The sequence below is a fragment of the Gambusia affinis genome, linkage group LG13, assembly GCF_019740435.1.
Source record: "Gambusia affinis linkage group LG13, SWU_Gaff_1.0, whole genome shotgun sequence".
NCBI classification, from domain to species: domain Eukaryota; kingdom Metazoa; phylum Chordata; class Actinopteri; order Cyprinodontiformes; family Poeciliidae; genus Gambusia; species Gambusia affinis.
Window position 1 is genome coordinate 18,191,361 of NC_057880.1, and position 16,432 is coordinate 18,207,792.

Genomic DNA, 16,432 nt, shown 5'->3' on the forward strand with positions numbered 1-16,432 from the left:
ATCCTGTGGGCCCTGAATAATATGGCTGCTCTCAGCCAATCAGCGACAAGCCCGCAAAGATCAAAGGAGAGACGAGCCAACCACCTCTGCCCCAAACAGCTGTCCAGCCATGGAGCCGCTCATCCGACTATATATTCAGAAACTCATCCTGGGAAACAAAACAGCTTAGGTAATTAAATATTTCCTCATAAAGTCGCAGCTATTGTCAAACCTGGAGCTGTCTGACCTGATGGCGACTGGAGCTGGTGAGTGTCCCAGCAAGGCCGCTCAGTACCGGGTGGACCACCTCCTCAGTGCGGTGGAGAGTGAGCTGCAGGCCGGCAGCGAGAAGGGAGACCCCACCGAGAGGGACCTGAAAGTGTCACTGGATGAACGGGAGCTGTGGCAAAAATTTAAGGACCTCACAAACGAGATGATAGTTACAAAGAACGGCAGGTGAGCCTCAGATAGATGGCTGGATGGATGATAGATCAATCAATCAAACTATTCTACTAGTATTTATGTCGTTTTTCCTTTAAGGCGCATGTTCCCGGTTCTGAAAGTCAACGTCTCTGGACTGGATCCAAACGCCATGTATTCCTTCTTGCTGGACTTTGTGTCGGCGGACAACCACAGGTGGAAGTACGTGAACGGGGAGTGGGTGCCGGGAGGTAAACCCGAGCCCCAGACCCCCAGCTGCGTGTACATCCACCCAGACTCTCCAAACTTCGGGGCTCACTGGATGAAGGCTCCGGTCTCCTTCAGCAAAGTCAAACTCACCAACAAGCTCAACGGCGGAGGTCAGGTAAACGTGGAGCTGAAGCAAACTGTTGCAATTTATCAATTAAATTGATCTATCCATTTGGATATAATTGATTTATTTGAGCATTTTTAATCATTCTTTATTTGTTAAATTAAGGAGACTTTTATGTTTCTCTGATTCGCACAATACATTTTTGATTACTACAATTTGATTTCTATTCTTGCCATGTTTTCAAAATGTTCTGTTATATTGATTTCCACTCGTGATGTTTTTCTTTTATCATGCAGGGAAAGGGCAAAAACACATTGTTCACGACTTTCTAAAGTTTTTGCTGTAATTTCTTTTTTAATCCCAGAATAAATGTTGACAATTTTGACCTGCTGGGATCGGATGACCCATCACTCCCAAAAGAATTCAAATGTGGAACTTTTTGTGAAAAAAGAAAAAAACAATATATAGAGAGAAGGACTTGAAATGTTAAAATTTGGCATTCATAGGTTAATTTTTTTTAAATGTTCAAAATATTTGTTATGTAAGGTAAATAGTGGAAATAAAAATTAAAAAGAATCAGAAAAGAAGATATAAACATACACAATAGTTTTTGTTATTTTTACTTTATAAATAAGATTCTGCACAATTAAGAGTTAATAAACAACAATGCAATTCTGAATTAATCAATCCAGAATTAGATTTTTTATTTCTAACCTTCAAACTCAAATCAATACACCTGACCAATAATTACGCAGTTTCACAGCTGCAGTATTTAGTGCAGGTATAGTCTTAATTAAATATATTATAATTGTATAAATATGAATTTAAAAGAGAAGAAGGCAGGTTTCATTGATTTGCTACAATTATTTTTCTGTTTGTTTGTTAATTTGTGTGTTTGTTTATTTTTGTTTCTTCCATTAAATCACCTTTGCTCTTTTTTTACTTTAGAGGCCTAAAACATTACAGAAATACTCATAAAGCTACCCTCTTCTATCAAAGCCTAACAAGGTGGCAGTAAAAGCTTTTCCTTCACAGTTTCTGCCATGGATGTTTTTATTCTACCTCAGGGTGAAGAAGCTCGGTTTCTTAGGAAGTTTGACCTTAGCATTAACAGGGTTCATAAGATAGCTAAAGCAGAATAAAAACTTTAATTATCTCAGCAAAGCATACTGAGATAATTTACTGAGCTGTATCACAACAACTTTTGATGCAGCTTGTAGTTTTACAAAGCCCAGCTTGCCATCAATTTTGACACAGACACTTCTCTAATCAGTCTTACTAACATTTGTAACTTTCACTAAGCTTGCTTGCTAGCAGGTTTGGTGTTAGTATTAATGCTGTCGTTAACTAGTAGGAAAGCAGTATTCTTGCTGAACTGAGCTCAGTTTGACTAAAGTGTTAGCAAGAAAGTTTCAGTTTAGCATTAGCACTATTGCTGTACTGGGTACAAACTTAAGTTCTTGCTTCAACGCTAAAAATTTTTAAACCACAAAATTTGAATATAGATTTTGAGTTTTACTAATCTCAGCTTGGTAACGAGTTTAACCTTAGCAGTAGCTTATCTTAATTGTAGCATTAGCACTGCGGCTAAGTTTGGCAATAGTGTATATAAATCAAATTTTTTTGCCTCAAGACCGAAATCTTCTTATGAGTTTTATCATCATTCTTACATTTATTACATTAATTTTCACACAATACAATGTACATAAGCAGCCCAATCATCTTATGCTGGTTTGGTTATAAATTTAAGAAATGAAACAGTTTTAACATTATATTTACAAGTTGATGTGCTACATCTAGTTGATATGCTAGATTTAAAGTTTACCAATTCTAAAATTTGTCCGTAGAATTCACTTCTTTAGTATACTTTCTCTTTTCCATTTTAAAATGCAAGAATAAAAAAAATGAAATACAAGAATAAATGATGATTTAATCGAAAGTAATTTCTATTTGCTTTGTTCACTTTTCTTAAGATTATGTTAAATTCTTTGCACAAATACGAGCCACGTATCCACATCGTTAGGGTTGGAGGCCCACGTAGGATGATCACCAGCCACTCCTTCCCAGAGACGCAGTTCATCGCAGTAACAGCATATCAAAATGAAGAGGTTTGTGTAAATACATGTTTTGCTTTAATCCCATATTTTTGAAGCAGTTTCTTGTATCTTGATTTTTGCCTTTTTATTTTTCCGTGGTGCCCTGAGCGGTCAGCCATATCTCATATAACAAAAACTGTCACTGGAAGAAATCAGAAATCATGCTAGCAGTATTTGCACAAAACACACTTTTAGTTAATGCTTGTAAAGAGCTTCATATGCACTTGAATTTCAGATAACAGCTCTAAAAATAAAGTACAACCCTTTTGCCAAGGCCTTTCTAGATGCAAAGGAAAGGTAAGAATGAGACTAAAGAATATTGATGTAAAGGCAAAATATGCAAACTATTCCCTCTTTTCTGCAGGAATGATCACAAAGACATGAGGGAAGAAGCTAATGAGAATCCCCAGTCTGGTTACTCCCAGTGTAATCTTCTTAAATTACGTTTTTAACTTATATTTTCAGTTTTTTGTAGTGTTAATAATATGTATCCTCTTCTCTGTGGAGCCAGTGGGTAGCTGGTTTATTCACGGCACGGGAACCCTCTGCCCCCCCACCAGTCCACACAGCCAGTATGGGACTCCCATCGCCCTGTCACCCTCCCATGGCTGTGAGCGTTACTCCAGCTTGAGGAGCCACCGCTCTGCGCCCTACAGCAGCCCGTACGCCCATCGGTCCAACTCCCCCAGTGAGTCCCTCCTGCATCCAGACGTACTTAACAAGAAACTTTAACAAAATGTTTCTGAGCCGAGGAATTGTCCACACTCCTCCTACCGTTGTGTGTTTGAAACTGCAGAGCTGTAAAATGTGTGTCTTCAGGTTATTATACTTAACTAAAACTAACAAAATAACAAAGAATTGAAATTGAGAGAACATTTTCGTTAACTGAAATAAATAAAACATTTAATCAATAAGAAAAAACAGCAGCTATCTTGAACTGGTGTTTATAAAACTAAACCATACTGAACTTATAGATAAAATATTCTTTGTTTTGAGCTGAAGCTGAAACCAGTAAAACTGTGGGGGGGGGTTTGTGTTGCAGCCGGATATTCAGATAACTCATCATCCTGCTTGTCGATGCTCCCCAGCCACGATAACTGGTCCAGTCTGCAGATGCCGACCCACTCCAGCATGATGCCCATGACCCACAACTCCACCTGTGCAGCCAACTCAAGGTCTGGCTCCCCATCTTTATTTCCTTATTTATACTTTGAAACATAAACCAGCTAAGTCAGAGGGGAAAAGGGAAATGAATAAAAAGAAAAATATATGCAATGATGGTTACAAATGACATAAGTAATAATATTTATGTACAAGCGGTGCAGCTTTAGTTAAAACTACAAAATAAAAACATGAAGCTTAAAAATATTTCTAAACTTTTTATTTATGCTCCTTGAACCAACAAACTTCAGTGTAATATTCTCACGATGGCATACTATAACCACAAACTTTAATGTATTTTTTGATAGAAAAATAAATTTCTAAAATATGTAGCAATATGTTTAGATTTCACAACTACAAATAACATTATCCTGTTACTAACGGATATTTCACAAAGCTCACTCACCTTTAAGTTCAGAATGTGTTCACACTGCAGCCTGAAATGACCCAATTCGAATCTTTTGTCAAATCTGACTTTTTTTGCCGTGGCCGTTCACACTTTCAAATATGTGCGACTTGTATGTGTTCTCTCCAGAGCGAATGGGCAAACGACCTGAAAGTGTCCCTCATCCGCAGTAGAGGGCGCAATAACGTCAGTGTTCTCAGTATTTTGCCAACTGCCATGAAAAGAAGTGCTCAGTTTTTGCAGAAGTAAACATGGATGCTAACGGTGAAGCATAGCTTACAATTTTGAAGTTGTTGTCCGACTGGAGCCAGTATATTAACAACTTAATCCTCATTATATTCCGTCAGGGTTGTTGTTTTTCTTCCCGCTTGCGAGTATCAAGACGAAGAATAGAGACATTTGTCGAGTATCAGGTCGGATGAATGCGACCTGGACGTTAGGTCACATTTGAATCGGATACTATCGGATACCCAGGTGGCCTGGATCGCATTCGAAAAGAATCCGACCTGTATTGTTCAGATTGTCATGACAAGATCTAAAATTCACCAGACAAAAATATATAGCTGCAATTTTTAATAAAGTTTTATAAGTTTTATTTTAATTGAATGGATCTAATTTTCAAAAATGTTTCTTTTGCCTGATTTTGTTAATTGAATTATTTTCATTTTAGTCTTTAAAATACCAACATTTCCACATAGCTTTATATTTTCTGATGTCAGATGATGTATTTTTAAATACTAAATGATGTTTCGATCAGTTACTCAATACTTGAGTTGCCAAACGTTTTTAGTCTTACTTAAGTAATATCTTGGATGGTTAAATTTTACTTGAGTAAAACTGTGTTGAAGTGGTGCTGTTATTTTTGAGTAGGCTACTCTGCCCACTTCAGTTCAAGACAATGTAATACATGGTGCAACAACAACAGGTACAACAGTGTGACTATGAAAGGCAAGTAAAAAAATTGTCTTTTCACCCTTAATGCACAAAATTTCGGAACTTAAACAATAATATGAAATGTGTAATATTATTAGAGATGAGGTAACAGCCGTATAAATCAATATTGTTTTCTAACAACTTCTTTTCATTCAAAACGTTTGTTTGTGTCTACAAAATTGTAAATAAATGAAATATCCAAACAAATATACAAACAAAAAGAGATCTGGACCATAAGATTTGATAATATATCAGAGTGAGATAAAAAATAAAAAAAGGATTTCATCAGCTGTATTAAAATGTTTCATCTGATGCTGAAACTGAAGCTGCTGCTGCGTGTTTGTGTTTCCAGTCAGTACACCAGCCTGTGGTCTGTGAGTAACTCCCCGCTGACTCCAGTGTCCCAGAACGGGGGGTTAAGCAGCTGCCTCGGCTCCCAGTTTCTCCGAGGATCGTCCAGTCACTATCCCAGTTTGCCTCACTCCGCCACAGCGCCTCCCCCTGTCTCTCCCATGTATGACAGCAGCTCTGCCACAGAGGTGCAGGACGCTGTCCAGTATGAAGCTTCACCCCACGGCCGGCTGTCCTCAGCTTGGACCCCCGTCACGCCTCCATCCCTTTGATTAGAGGGTCACTGAGGATTGATTGAGACCTTCTCTTGAGTAACCTCTTGTTACTTTAAGAAGGAATAAACTTTTTTAAACAAATTGTGTGGAGTATTTCACGGTGTTATAAGAAGAATAAGCAGAGGCTTGAATCAGCCTCTGAACAAATCTCAGTTTATTACTAAAGAATAACATGCTTTTTTTTAAATTAGTTGATCTGTTAGATCTGCTTATATTAAGCATAACTGCAAAAATTTAGAGCAGGGACTCATAAAGCTCAAATAATATGAATTAGGAATTAAGAATGTTTATACTGTAAATGGGAAATCATTTTTAAGCTCTGTAAATAAATGTTTTCTATGTTTTGTTTTGCTTTGTTTTTTGTTGCCTTTTAAAAAGATGTGATTTAATAATAGAACACACTTCTTTTGTTTGTTGTTTTTCTTTCTTCTCCCCTTTACATCAAAACAGATTTGTGTTTAAGATGACTAAAATGTTATTCTGGCTTTCTAATGTTTGGATCTGTGGGTACATAATAGGAAGCATTCAGATTACATTTAATGTAATTTGTTTGTAAATTAATCCCAACCAGTTTTTTATTCCCACAAATCAAGCCTCCGGTTGCATTAATATGTACATTGGGTGGTTTATATTATTATTATTTCTACTAACAGGTCTTCAGGAACTCTATAGCTTTACATATTAACTTTATAGATGCAGTATGTTGTTTTCATAAAGTATGTAATGGGGGGGATATTTTTACATATTTGTAAAAATATGACAAGACCTGTAATGACAGGAGCTTCATATTTAATCACTGATTTGATAAAATATGAAGCTCCTATGCGTACAGAAAGTGCACGCTGCTAGGTCAAAGGCAACCAATCAGAGCCAGGGGCGGGTCTTATGCACCGGTTGGCCAATCCCCCTTGTGCTCTGCTGCGCTACAGCTGGTTCGCCACATTATTAGCCTGGCGTAAATGCTAATGCTTGCTAGCATGGCGACCAATGACGACGTATTAGCAGTGTTTCTGACATGGTAAGTTGTTTTTCCGCCATTAGCTGATTGAGCAGCTCCTACACCACCATGGACAGGACAAGTTTGGATGGAATACGAATGAATAACAACAATAAACTTCTCTATTTGCGCAGAAAAACAATAACTGTCTCTTTTGGTTAAGAAGCTAGAAAACAAATTGATATTTAATGTCTGCCATCGGTTCCCAGACGAAACATTTCTGGAAAATGTAAGAAATAATTGTTTTACAATTATCGGCACCCTTATCAAATCATTCCCAACACAAATAATTTAAATATTTTATAAATCACACAGTACTTTATTTAGTTAAGAGGCCATGACTTCCATTGTTGCACAAAATATATAACACGGGTAAGAAATGGCTGGAGGTGGATTGTTTTTTTTTGTTTTGTTTTGTTTTTTCCCCGCTGTGCGTGCAGGAGATGATAATGGAAGTAAAAATTGTACCAGTGGGCATAAAGAGCATATATTTGAAACAATATGATTGTCAACAGCATAAAAATAAAATGCATCACTTAGCAATAGACTAACAGCAGATAAGGTTTATAGTATTTTGTTCATTAAGTGGAGATCCTGCAGTAAAACAGCAATGAAGTTAAAAAAAAATGCTTATTTGTCATTTTCTTTAGGGATTTCTTAAATAAATAGCAAATAGGAACACAAGTCTGGGAAAAATATATAAAGAAGTAAAAACAAAAACACCAAAATGCTTAAATTCACCATGCATAAATTTCCAATAGACAGTGTGGTGACATAAATCATTATATGTGTAATTTGAATGTTTATTACCCTCTTATCTGAACAAACAAAAGGCTCTACAGTCTGTCTGGCCTGAATGTAATTGCTCACTGTTGTTTCCTGCTACAGCTTTTAACCACCAGCCAGTCATTTAGAGAGCAAGAGGGTATTTTATTAACAATGTCGAGGAAAAAAACAAGTGTTGATCAAAATCCTGAAAAGACATGATTGATGTTGTCACTGTTCATATTTTTCTAGGTTTTATGAAGGATCATAATGCAAAACTCTTAATGATTCTTTTTTTTAACTGCAGAATGAAATCTCACTGATTTGATTTGTCCTCACAACATCTGATGTTGATCAAGATGTTCCACTGGAAAATTGGGGAAATCTTTCTCAAAACATGTGAGTAGAGCATTAAGTATGAGCGTAATTATTGTGTTAAGAACTTTATGAATGAGAAAAAATAGTTAGAATCAAACACAACAAGTTGGCCACACAACATGTTTAGTGTCACAGATGCTTTTTAGTTAAATTTGTAGCAAAATTTATGTCTAAAGAGCAATCAGAAGCAAAGTGGTATTCTGTTTTGTTTGTTTTTGTTCTTTACATGACCTGAGAGCAGGAAATGTTGACCCTGTGTGGTATGAACACTTTACTTACTGGAGGAAAACATTTCTGCACACCATGGGTGGTTGTTGGTGTTGAATTTGTTATCCAACTCTGAGATTAGGACTCAGGGTCATATCTGTGTTTTTTAAATATGCTACATCATCTCAGCATCTCAAATTTACATATTCATACAAAAACCGAAATTATTTTGTAAACTGAGTTCATTCTGAGTGACTGTAAGGAGATACTGACAATTTGTAACAAAAAAACAAGCTATCCTCTTTACTTTTACCAATTTCAACTGAGTCATGACAATTTACAGGACTGAAGTATCTGCTGTTAATAGATTTTGGTGCCGGATATCGCCACACACTTTCAGAGGTAAGGTGGACTTTATGCCTGTTGGCTGTTTTGACACCAAAACATCAGGTGGTCATAATGTTATGTCTGATCAGAATATGCCACCTTTAAGATTTCATTAATTTCTGTTTATTTCTGTCCTTGCTTTCCTTCTTCAGATAACATTTTGGCCATCTGTCAACAGATAAAACTCGCTGATGTCTGCAGCGGGTTTACTGTTTGAGGAAAAGCACAAATGTGCTGCGACTGAAAGCTTGACAGAGCATGAAAAGAAGCTTTATGTCTGAAGTGCTCCAAGGCTGTCCGAGAGGCACAAGAACCCATTCAGCCCGGGGGATCAAGGTCAGCGATGGTACATTATGACATCCTCCCCCACATTCAGGCAGTCACCAGAGAACAGAGCATAAATCCAATCACCCACATTATTCACTGGAGTCTTTATAGACTCCACTCTGCTCCAGTAAATCCAGTAACATTGGTTACTCTTGGTGGACATTAATGGTACCTGGTTGGATCCTCTTGTAACAAACTACATCAAATATTTTGGTTCATATAGACAAGATGGCTTCACAAAAGTTGAATGTTCAAAACACAAATCTGCAAAAACACAAAATATTACCAAGGATTGGTTCAAATATCTTAGTACACTTGAAATAAGATGAAACTAACTTACAAGAAACTTTTTAGCAAGAAATAGGAGCTTATTTTAAGTAAATAATTCCTTAAAATTGATTTTAAAAATCACTGTTAAGCAACATTGATTTTGTTCCTTTGGTAAATTATTTCATTTATAATATGGGAAATTGTCTTTTTATAAGTGAAATAATCTGCCAATGGAACAAGCAGTTCTTCATCAATATTAAAAACTTAATGAGTTAAAACAAGCGCTTATAAGTTACTTGAAAATTTTTTTTCTCTTATTTCATGTATACTAAGATATTTGCACAAGAAACTCAGTCAAAATTACTTATTTATTTTGTGTTTTTGCAGGGTTCACTACATCTTATCAGATTGAGGCATCATCTGAAGACATCAGTCAAGAAGTTAATGCTTCAGAGCAACTGGATTTTCCAAATGACTAAGAATACTGCCAAATTAATTACACACTGCCCATCACAAAGCACTGATATATTACTCATATAGAAAAGTGTTCTGTCAGGAGGAATGGGCCAAAATTTCAGCAAACGTCTATGTGAATCGGGTGGAAGCAAAAGATACAGTTTAGAAAACTATCATCAATAATGCAAGTAAAATATATCTAAAATAAAATACCTCTCATTATTTCAACACACTGTGTTTTTGTACAATATGTGCAAATATCTGCTTTCAATGGTGGAGCGAGACTAAGTGAATAACGTATGACGTTCCTGATTACTTTTTACTCTCATCCTATTACCATGTTGTCTTGGTGCATTATTGAAAATTATTATTTCAGTAGGTTCTTTCTGAAAGTATGGCCATTGCTTTTATAGCCAAAGGAAACATTATTATCATTAGATTGAGGAAATAACTCGACCTTTCTGTTGGAGCTAATTATGTATCTTTTTTCTGTATTCAAAGCGAGGAGGGAAAATGGAGAGATTCGTCAAAAAAAAATCTATAAAAGCTAGGAAGGCAGGGTATTTCACTAAGCCTAATAATCCCATTATGATCCCAACGAGAAAAAAAAGCTCTCAGTCAAAGCACGGCGCATTGACGCAAGCATTTCTTGACGTCAGCAGCTGCAGTGAATGAGGGATGGGAGGAGGGTAGAGTTAGAGGGGAGGGGTGGGGGGGGGGGACAGAAAGGCGTGTTTACCTTCCCTTCAGAAAATACCAGCGTCAAATGCATGAATGCAACTGCAAGAAAGCAACGAAAAACATTCACCCTGACGTCCAGACGTGCACATTTTAGAGAAACAGCGTAGGTGCTGCAGCTTCGGATATCTAAACCAGCTGTAGTAAATGGAAAAACGATCCTCTGACCTGGGGGTGCTCATAAATAAATCAGCAGAAGAGAGAATGAAAGAGAGGCTTCAGGCACCCATATGTCCCCCTGACAGCAAATTTAACGTGTCAAAGAAATAATCTGTGGAGATATGTAGAGTTTTACTCTAAAAAGGGTATTTTTTTCTTCAAAATAGATTAGAGAGATGAGTGGAGCGAAAGGGAAGGAAAACTGACATCAGGGCAATTTGTAAGAGCCAGGCTGGTGACGTCACTGGCTCTTTTCTGGAGTCTTGCTGCATTTATTCAAAGCTTATTCTCAAGTTGCAATGTGGCTCAAGTGAAAACAAACCTGTTCGTCCAAGGACTTGCGCTCACAACACAATGCTGCCTGTTTGTTCCCTTTTATGTTACTCTGACTTTCGGATCAGGCTTGTTCAGGGAGTCATAGACAAAACAGCTCTTTTCTGCTCTTTCACCACTTTGACAAACGTTGCGTATTTACCTGCTGCTCATCTGGGAAGAGGTGAAAAACTCCTCCCATGGTTTGGTGTGCGCTAAGAAGGAAGACTGCAACAAGATAATCTACTATTACACTGGCCTTTTCTTTACTGAAAAATGCCCAAGAGTTCCCGTGCGTCATTCCTGATTAGACTTGGAGTCTGACGTCGCCAGCGCAGCATTCAAGAAGAAAATACCTCACAGAAATGTTAAAGTCCAACATCTTTTTTTAATCACATCCGGAGTGACGGATGTCTCTTTTTTTTCTTTTCACTCTTTTTTTTTTAATAGACGCGGATCAACAAGTTGCAGTCAGTGCGTAATTTCCATCTGACCAGAGTCCAAACATAATCCGAGAGCGACACACGTGATCCACAAAATCTCTTCGGTTGCAAATTTTCCCCATCTCATCTGACTAGAAGAAGACGAAGGGGGGAAAAATAAGCCGTGGACAATCCTGTGAAATCATCTTGTCCGATTATTAGTGAATAGCTGCAAGAGCTGATCGGCTCCATGCCTCACCGCGTCTCCAGATGCCCGCTTGGCCGGTGCTCGGCAACTTTGCGCGCCGAAAGAGGCTCACAACAGAGACGGGATCTGAATGAATGCGGCTGAAATTTCCTCGCATCTCTTATCTCGCTTCCCCAAGACTCTTGAATGTGTTTTATATCCCGCGGGTTGAACGTATCTCGTGCTATTAGCAGCTGTACGGGTAGATAAACACAAGACTCGGCGGCGCATCGGTCCATCACTCGAACAGGGGAGCGGCAGATGTCGAAGAAACGGAAAGGTCCTGATGACCAGGGCATCCAGGAATCCCCCCCGGCACGCAGCAGCGAGCAGCAGGGTAAGAGAGACGGCTGTTTAAAAGTTAAACTGTTGGGAGAACGCATGTGTTTGCATTTCTTAACACCTGAGCGAGTTAGAGCCACGTACTTCGCCGAATATTACAGATCATCACTAAGTAGCACGTAATTGTGAAGTGGAATAAAAATTATGCATAATTTTCCAAAAAGTTTTTTGCAAATACATCAGAAAATTGTGGCATGCATTGATTTTCATCCCCCTTCTAGCTCTGATACATGCTAATTGCCTTCAGATGGTTGTAGTTGAACCGCCTTCCACCAGTCCATATAAGAATAAAAACATTCATCAGATTTTGCTATTCAAGAGATTGTTTATTTGAATTCAACTCACAATCTGTAGCATTTAATATGCAAATTACCGAAATCTGGCAGAATTTAAGACGATTCTGCAGCCAAAGGGCTCACATTAACTTCCTTGGTATGTTTTAGATACACATCAACAGGCATTAGTGTTATACATCAGCCATTTAGGTTGTGTGGTGGTTTGAGGTGAATTTGTGACAATTAAGGGGTTAACTATGTCTATCAAGATAATTACTGAACAAATGCCATCATGACTGGAAAGGAACCAGCAGCTAAGTTTATGGAGAAGTTTCACAATTAAATTTCATTCTGAGTACCGTATCATCCCTAAGGATCAATCCATTGCACAGAAGAGTAACTGATTCACAGAGATAAATAAAATCAAGCATTACATGAGCAGCAGCCACACCCACCCACTAAACCTTGTCTTTTCTGACCTTCTCAGAAAAGACAAAAATGTATCTTTTTGGTCTTCAAGAATGAGATAAAAAGCAAACACATCCTGTCATATTCTGCCTGAACACACCATCGACATGGGGAAACATGGTGCTGGCAGAATTATGCTTTGGGGTTGATTTTCTTCAATAGGAAGAGGAGAGCTTGTCAGAGCTGATGTTTAGATGCATGGAGATAACTCAGGGCAAGTGTTAATCTACACAAAGGTTTACCTCCCTAAAGGAACAACAATCTAAATTCTTTAAGACTTGAGTTATCACCTCCGGTTTATATCTGAACATATTCATAAATTAAGATGGTCCAGTCAAAGTCCAGACCTAAATCCAATTGAGAATCTGTGACAGGATTTGAACAATGATGTTTACAAACATTCTCCATCCAATCTGAGCGAACTTGATCTATCGGCAAATGGACAAAAAAAAAAATTGTTTCTAGATGTTCAAAGCTTGTAGCGGCACACTAAAAACTGGAGCTAGTTTATGAAAATATTAATTCAGGGTAGATGGATACAGAAACATGTCATTTTTTATTTGTATTTAGTTTATTAATAACATTCTAATAAATACATTTCTGGTTGTTGTGTGATAAATTGTGAAAAGAAGAATTGAGAAATTAAAACAAAAAATAACAGAGGTTGCCAACTTGACATATTATGGGTTTAGATGAATAAAAGCCACAAAGGATGTAGTCATTTGATCAATTTACAGATAACCCAACACTAATCATGTCAATTCAGTAATCCGGTGTCTCCAAAATGTCTTATATAAACCCATGCAGTCGGAGCATGTTCATTATAGGAGCTACAGATACGTGGAAGTGGTAGCAGCAACTTTATTTCTGGAAAAATAAATTTTGATGCAGAGGATTATGTTTTTTAATCTCCTCTTAGTCGCCTGTGGGGTCACAATTGTGAGACAACCGATTTAGATTTTAGCTACAGAATAAAACAGAAATCCTCAGTGTGTCAGCAGAGTTAAAGAGGAAGATGGAGGTCGGCTCAGTTTGGTCTTCATTCTGTTGGAGAAAAATATGTTGAAGTGGAAAACTGGTTTTAAATTGGAGAATGAGTTTGTCTTTACTCAGTTGTGAAGGTGGGATTCACGTTGCGAACCATCTAATGGAGTTACATTCAGACTCCTGATGAATGTCTTTGGTGGTTTGATTAAAATAAAAGTAACAACTAAACAGTCAATGATATGTAAGGCTGTTTCAAACCAAATATGGTGTTTTCTTCTTCTTTGGTTAGTTTTTCTACTGCATTTATTTTGCCTTACAGCAGGTGTAGATACTGAGAAAAACACTAATTCTTATCAAGAATTTTTTTCTACTTTTTATTGCAAATATCTTATACTTAAAATAAGACAAAACTAACTAACAAGTAACTTTTGAGCAAGATACCGAAGCTTGTTTTAAGTAATCAATTCCTCAACATTGATTTCAAAAAGTTCTAGTTTCTCTGACAGATTATTTCACATATGAGAAAACATCTATAAGTTATAAGTGAATGTCAGTGTCACTCCACTTTATGCTCAGTTGGTTTGAAATACAGAAATGAAGCTTTTTTTTAAATTAAAATTATTATAAAAAAAAATAACATGTAGCTCATCCTCATGCATAATGCATAATTATGACATAATAATTAGGTTGTATAAATGAACAAAACATAATCAGAGTAAAACCACCACAATCAGACAAAGGCGTCAGTTCTTGCTGCTATAGCTTTAATTGACCACCAGATGTCACTGTTTTCTGTTAACTTCCTGTTGACTTGATGAAACACAGTGGCGCATCATCGTTAGCTGCTTAATGGGTTTAAAGTGTAATCTTTTTTCATTTTCAATCTGCATCTTTAGACAAATCTCTGCAGTTAGACCAGCCATATTGGTTAAGAGGTGCTTCAAAATCAAGAGCAATGTCCAAGAACCTCCTATTGCTCCTATAGCAATAGGAGGTTCTTAGCGCTATGCTTTTATAGATTTTGCTGCTCTACAAAAAATCAAAACTACTTAGGAGAATCTGAGAAAATTTAAAAACCTATATGAGTTGTAACATTTTGGCATGAATAATAAATAAATATAAAAGAGCCCAGATTGGAGAACAAACATCTTCATCACCATGTAAACAAATGTACATCTTACTTAGATAAAAATATATTCAGTGATGTTTAATCTAAGTGTAAAGGTTCAGCAGAAGATGTTTTTATTTGAGTTTGACAAAGAGAAACTGTGCCATCCCTGATTTCTTATATCAATACAGTCCAGTGAGGTCTTTAAAAGGGAACAGTAAGTCAGGCATGAAAAGCTCAAATTACAAATCTAAAAAGCCCCAAAGAGGCTAAATAAGTTCTCACCAGATCATTACAGAAAATAAACTAGAAAGCACACAGAAGCCTGCTGAGGAAAAGTCAAAAGAAAAAACAGAACTTGAATCGTGCAGCTTAGAAATTAGAATTAAAATGAGCCCATGAGTCATTAATCGGAGTGTTATATTGATGTTTATTTCTGTCTTACTGCTTCAAGCGCTAATTTTGTACCCAGAAAACTTTTAAAAAATTAGACAAATCAGTAAATTAACATAAATTGTAGTTTCATAAACTAAAGGTTAATAATTAGAGGCTGAACGTTGTAAGGTTGGTAGCTTGTTGGATCAAATTTAAATTTCAATGCAAGAATCAACTCTGCAGTAAAAGCATTCATTTCTAACAAACCTAGCAGAGCTTTTCTTTATGATCTGATGTTCTGTGTACGTTGTTACCTACTTAGACAGATGCCATTCTGGACTTTGCAGACTTTCTGGTCAATTTTGCCTTCGGTTTGCGGTGAAGATAGACCTGCTTCCTCGGTTTTGTGTTTTGCTGCTGGGCTCCTTGCCCAAATCAGAGTTTCCCTTGCTTACGCAGGAAAGAGCAAAGAGCTTCCTTCTCCAACTGTGAGGGGCATCTGTGACTCCTCAGCGGGTAAACAGCTATTGAACCCCTCCCACTCAAAGGTTTGGCCTCTTCTGTGCTTTTATGTTGATTACGTCACTGCGGTTTACTGAAAGAAGCACAATAATATAGCAATTTCGGATTTTAAATTGAACTTAAATGTGGTATCGAGCAAATGCTTGGAGAATATCCATCGATCCATCCATCCATTTTCTGTTCACCCTTGTCCCGTAGAGGGTTCGGGAGGGTTGCTAGTGCCTATCTCCAGCTACGTTCCGGGCGAGAGGCGGGGTTCACCCTGGACAGGTCGCCAGTCAGTCAACACAGAGACATACAAGACAAACACCATTCACACACACACTAGGGAGAATTTGGAGACCAATTTACCTAACAGTCATGTTTTTGGAATGTGGGAGGAAGCCGGAGAACCCGGAGAGAACCCCCGCATGCAAAGGGAGAACATGGAAACTCCATGCAGAAAGACTCCGGGCCAGGAATCAAACCCAGGCAACAGCTCTACCAACTGCGCCACTGTGCAGTCGCTTGGAGAATGTGTGAGAAAACTAAAAATGCACCATCACACATCCAGTATGCTAAATAAATTATTTAAATAACAGTATCCTTAAGAAAAAAATTGGATTTGCTCAAGCTAAATCAAAAAAACAAACTGTGGACATTGCAAATGCAAGTGTATTCATAATTGTAAAAATATTTCAATCATTTAACTCAAAAAGTGAAACTAATATGTTTCATACATTAATTTTGAGCATT

At 37.3% G+C, this 16,432-nt stretch overlaps 2 protein-coding genes and 1 long non-coding RNA gene across 6 annotated transcripts in view; all 3 read left to right on the plus strand.

Annotated features, from left to right (window-relative positions):
* The first annotated feature begins 212 nt into the window (after positions 1-212).
* On the plus strand, positions 213-5,952 carry LOC122842897 (T-box transcription factor T-like). Of its 2 annotated transcripts, XM_044137192.1 has the most exons (8): positions 213-435; positions 520-784; positions 2,707-2,841; positions 3,065-3,126; positions 3,194-3,255; positions 3,341-3,517; positions 3,872-4,004; positions 5,682-5,952. In XM_044137192.1, the coding sequence occupies exons 1-8, from the start codon at positions 230-232 to the stop codon at positions 5,950-5,952; spliced, it is 1,311 nt and encodes a 436-aa protein (XP_043993127.1). In that variant the 5' UTR covers positions 213-229. The 2 variants fall into 2 exon arrangements, with proteins under 2 accessions (XP_043993127.1, XP_043993128.1); XM_044137193.1 differs by lacking the exon at positions 3,341-3,517.
* A 939-nt stretch (positions 5,953-6,891) lies between these two features.
* On the plus strand, positions 6,892-9,970 carry LOC122842904. Of its 3 annotated transcripts, none has more exons than XR_006372640.1 (5): positions 6,892-6,973; positions 8,025-8,116; positions 8,646-8,704; positions 8,842-9,035; positions 9,674-9,970. It is a non-coding gene; the product is annotated as an uncharacterized LOC122842904 (long non-coding RNA). The 3 variants fall into 3 exon arrangements; XR_006372639.1 differs by having other exon boundaries at positions 8,842-9,025; XR_006372642.1 differs by having other exon boundaries at positions 8,868-9,025.
* A 1,855-nt stretch (positions 9,971-11,825) lies between these two features.
* The window catches only part of LOC122842754 (cAMP and cAMP-inhibited cGMP 3',5'-cyclic phosphodiesterase 10A-like), a 74,637-nt gene continuing 70,030 nt past the window's right edge, over positions 11,826-16,432 (plus strand). The window contains exon 1 of the mRNA XM_044136895.1: positions 11,826-11,957. Within this exon, the coding sequence (XP_043992830.1) occupies positions 11,882-11,957 (76 nt within the window). The 5' untranslated portion in view covers positions 11,826-11,881. The remainder of the gene's footprint in view (positions 11,958-16,432) is intronic.

Bases quoted from the DNA above. Each gene is read 5' to 3' on its own strand.
- LOC122842897 (XM_044137192.1), top strand. From the start codon at position 230: ATGGCGACTGGAGCTGGTGAGTGTCCCAGCAAGGCCGCTCAGTACCGG. The intron at 2,842-3,064 runs GTTTGTGTAAAT...CTTGAATTTCAG, and splicing joins CAGCATATCAAAATGAAGAG to ATAACAGCTCTAAAAATAAA. The intron at 3,518-3,871 runs GTGAGTCCCTCC...TTTGTGTTGCAG, and splicing joins CCATCGGTCCAACTCCCCCA to CCGGATATTCAGATAACTCA.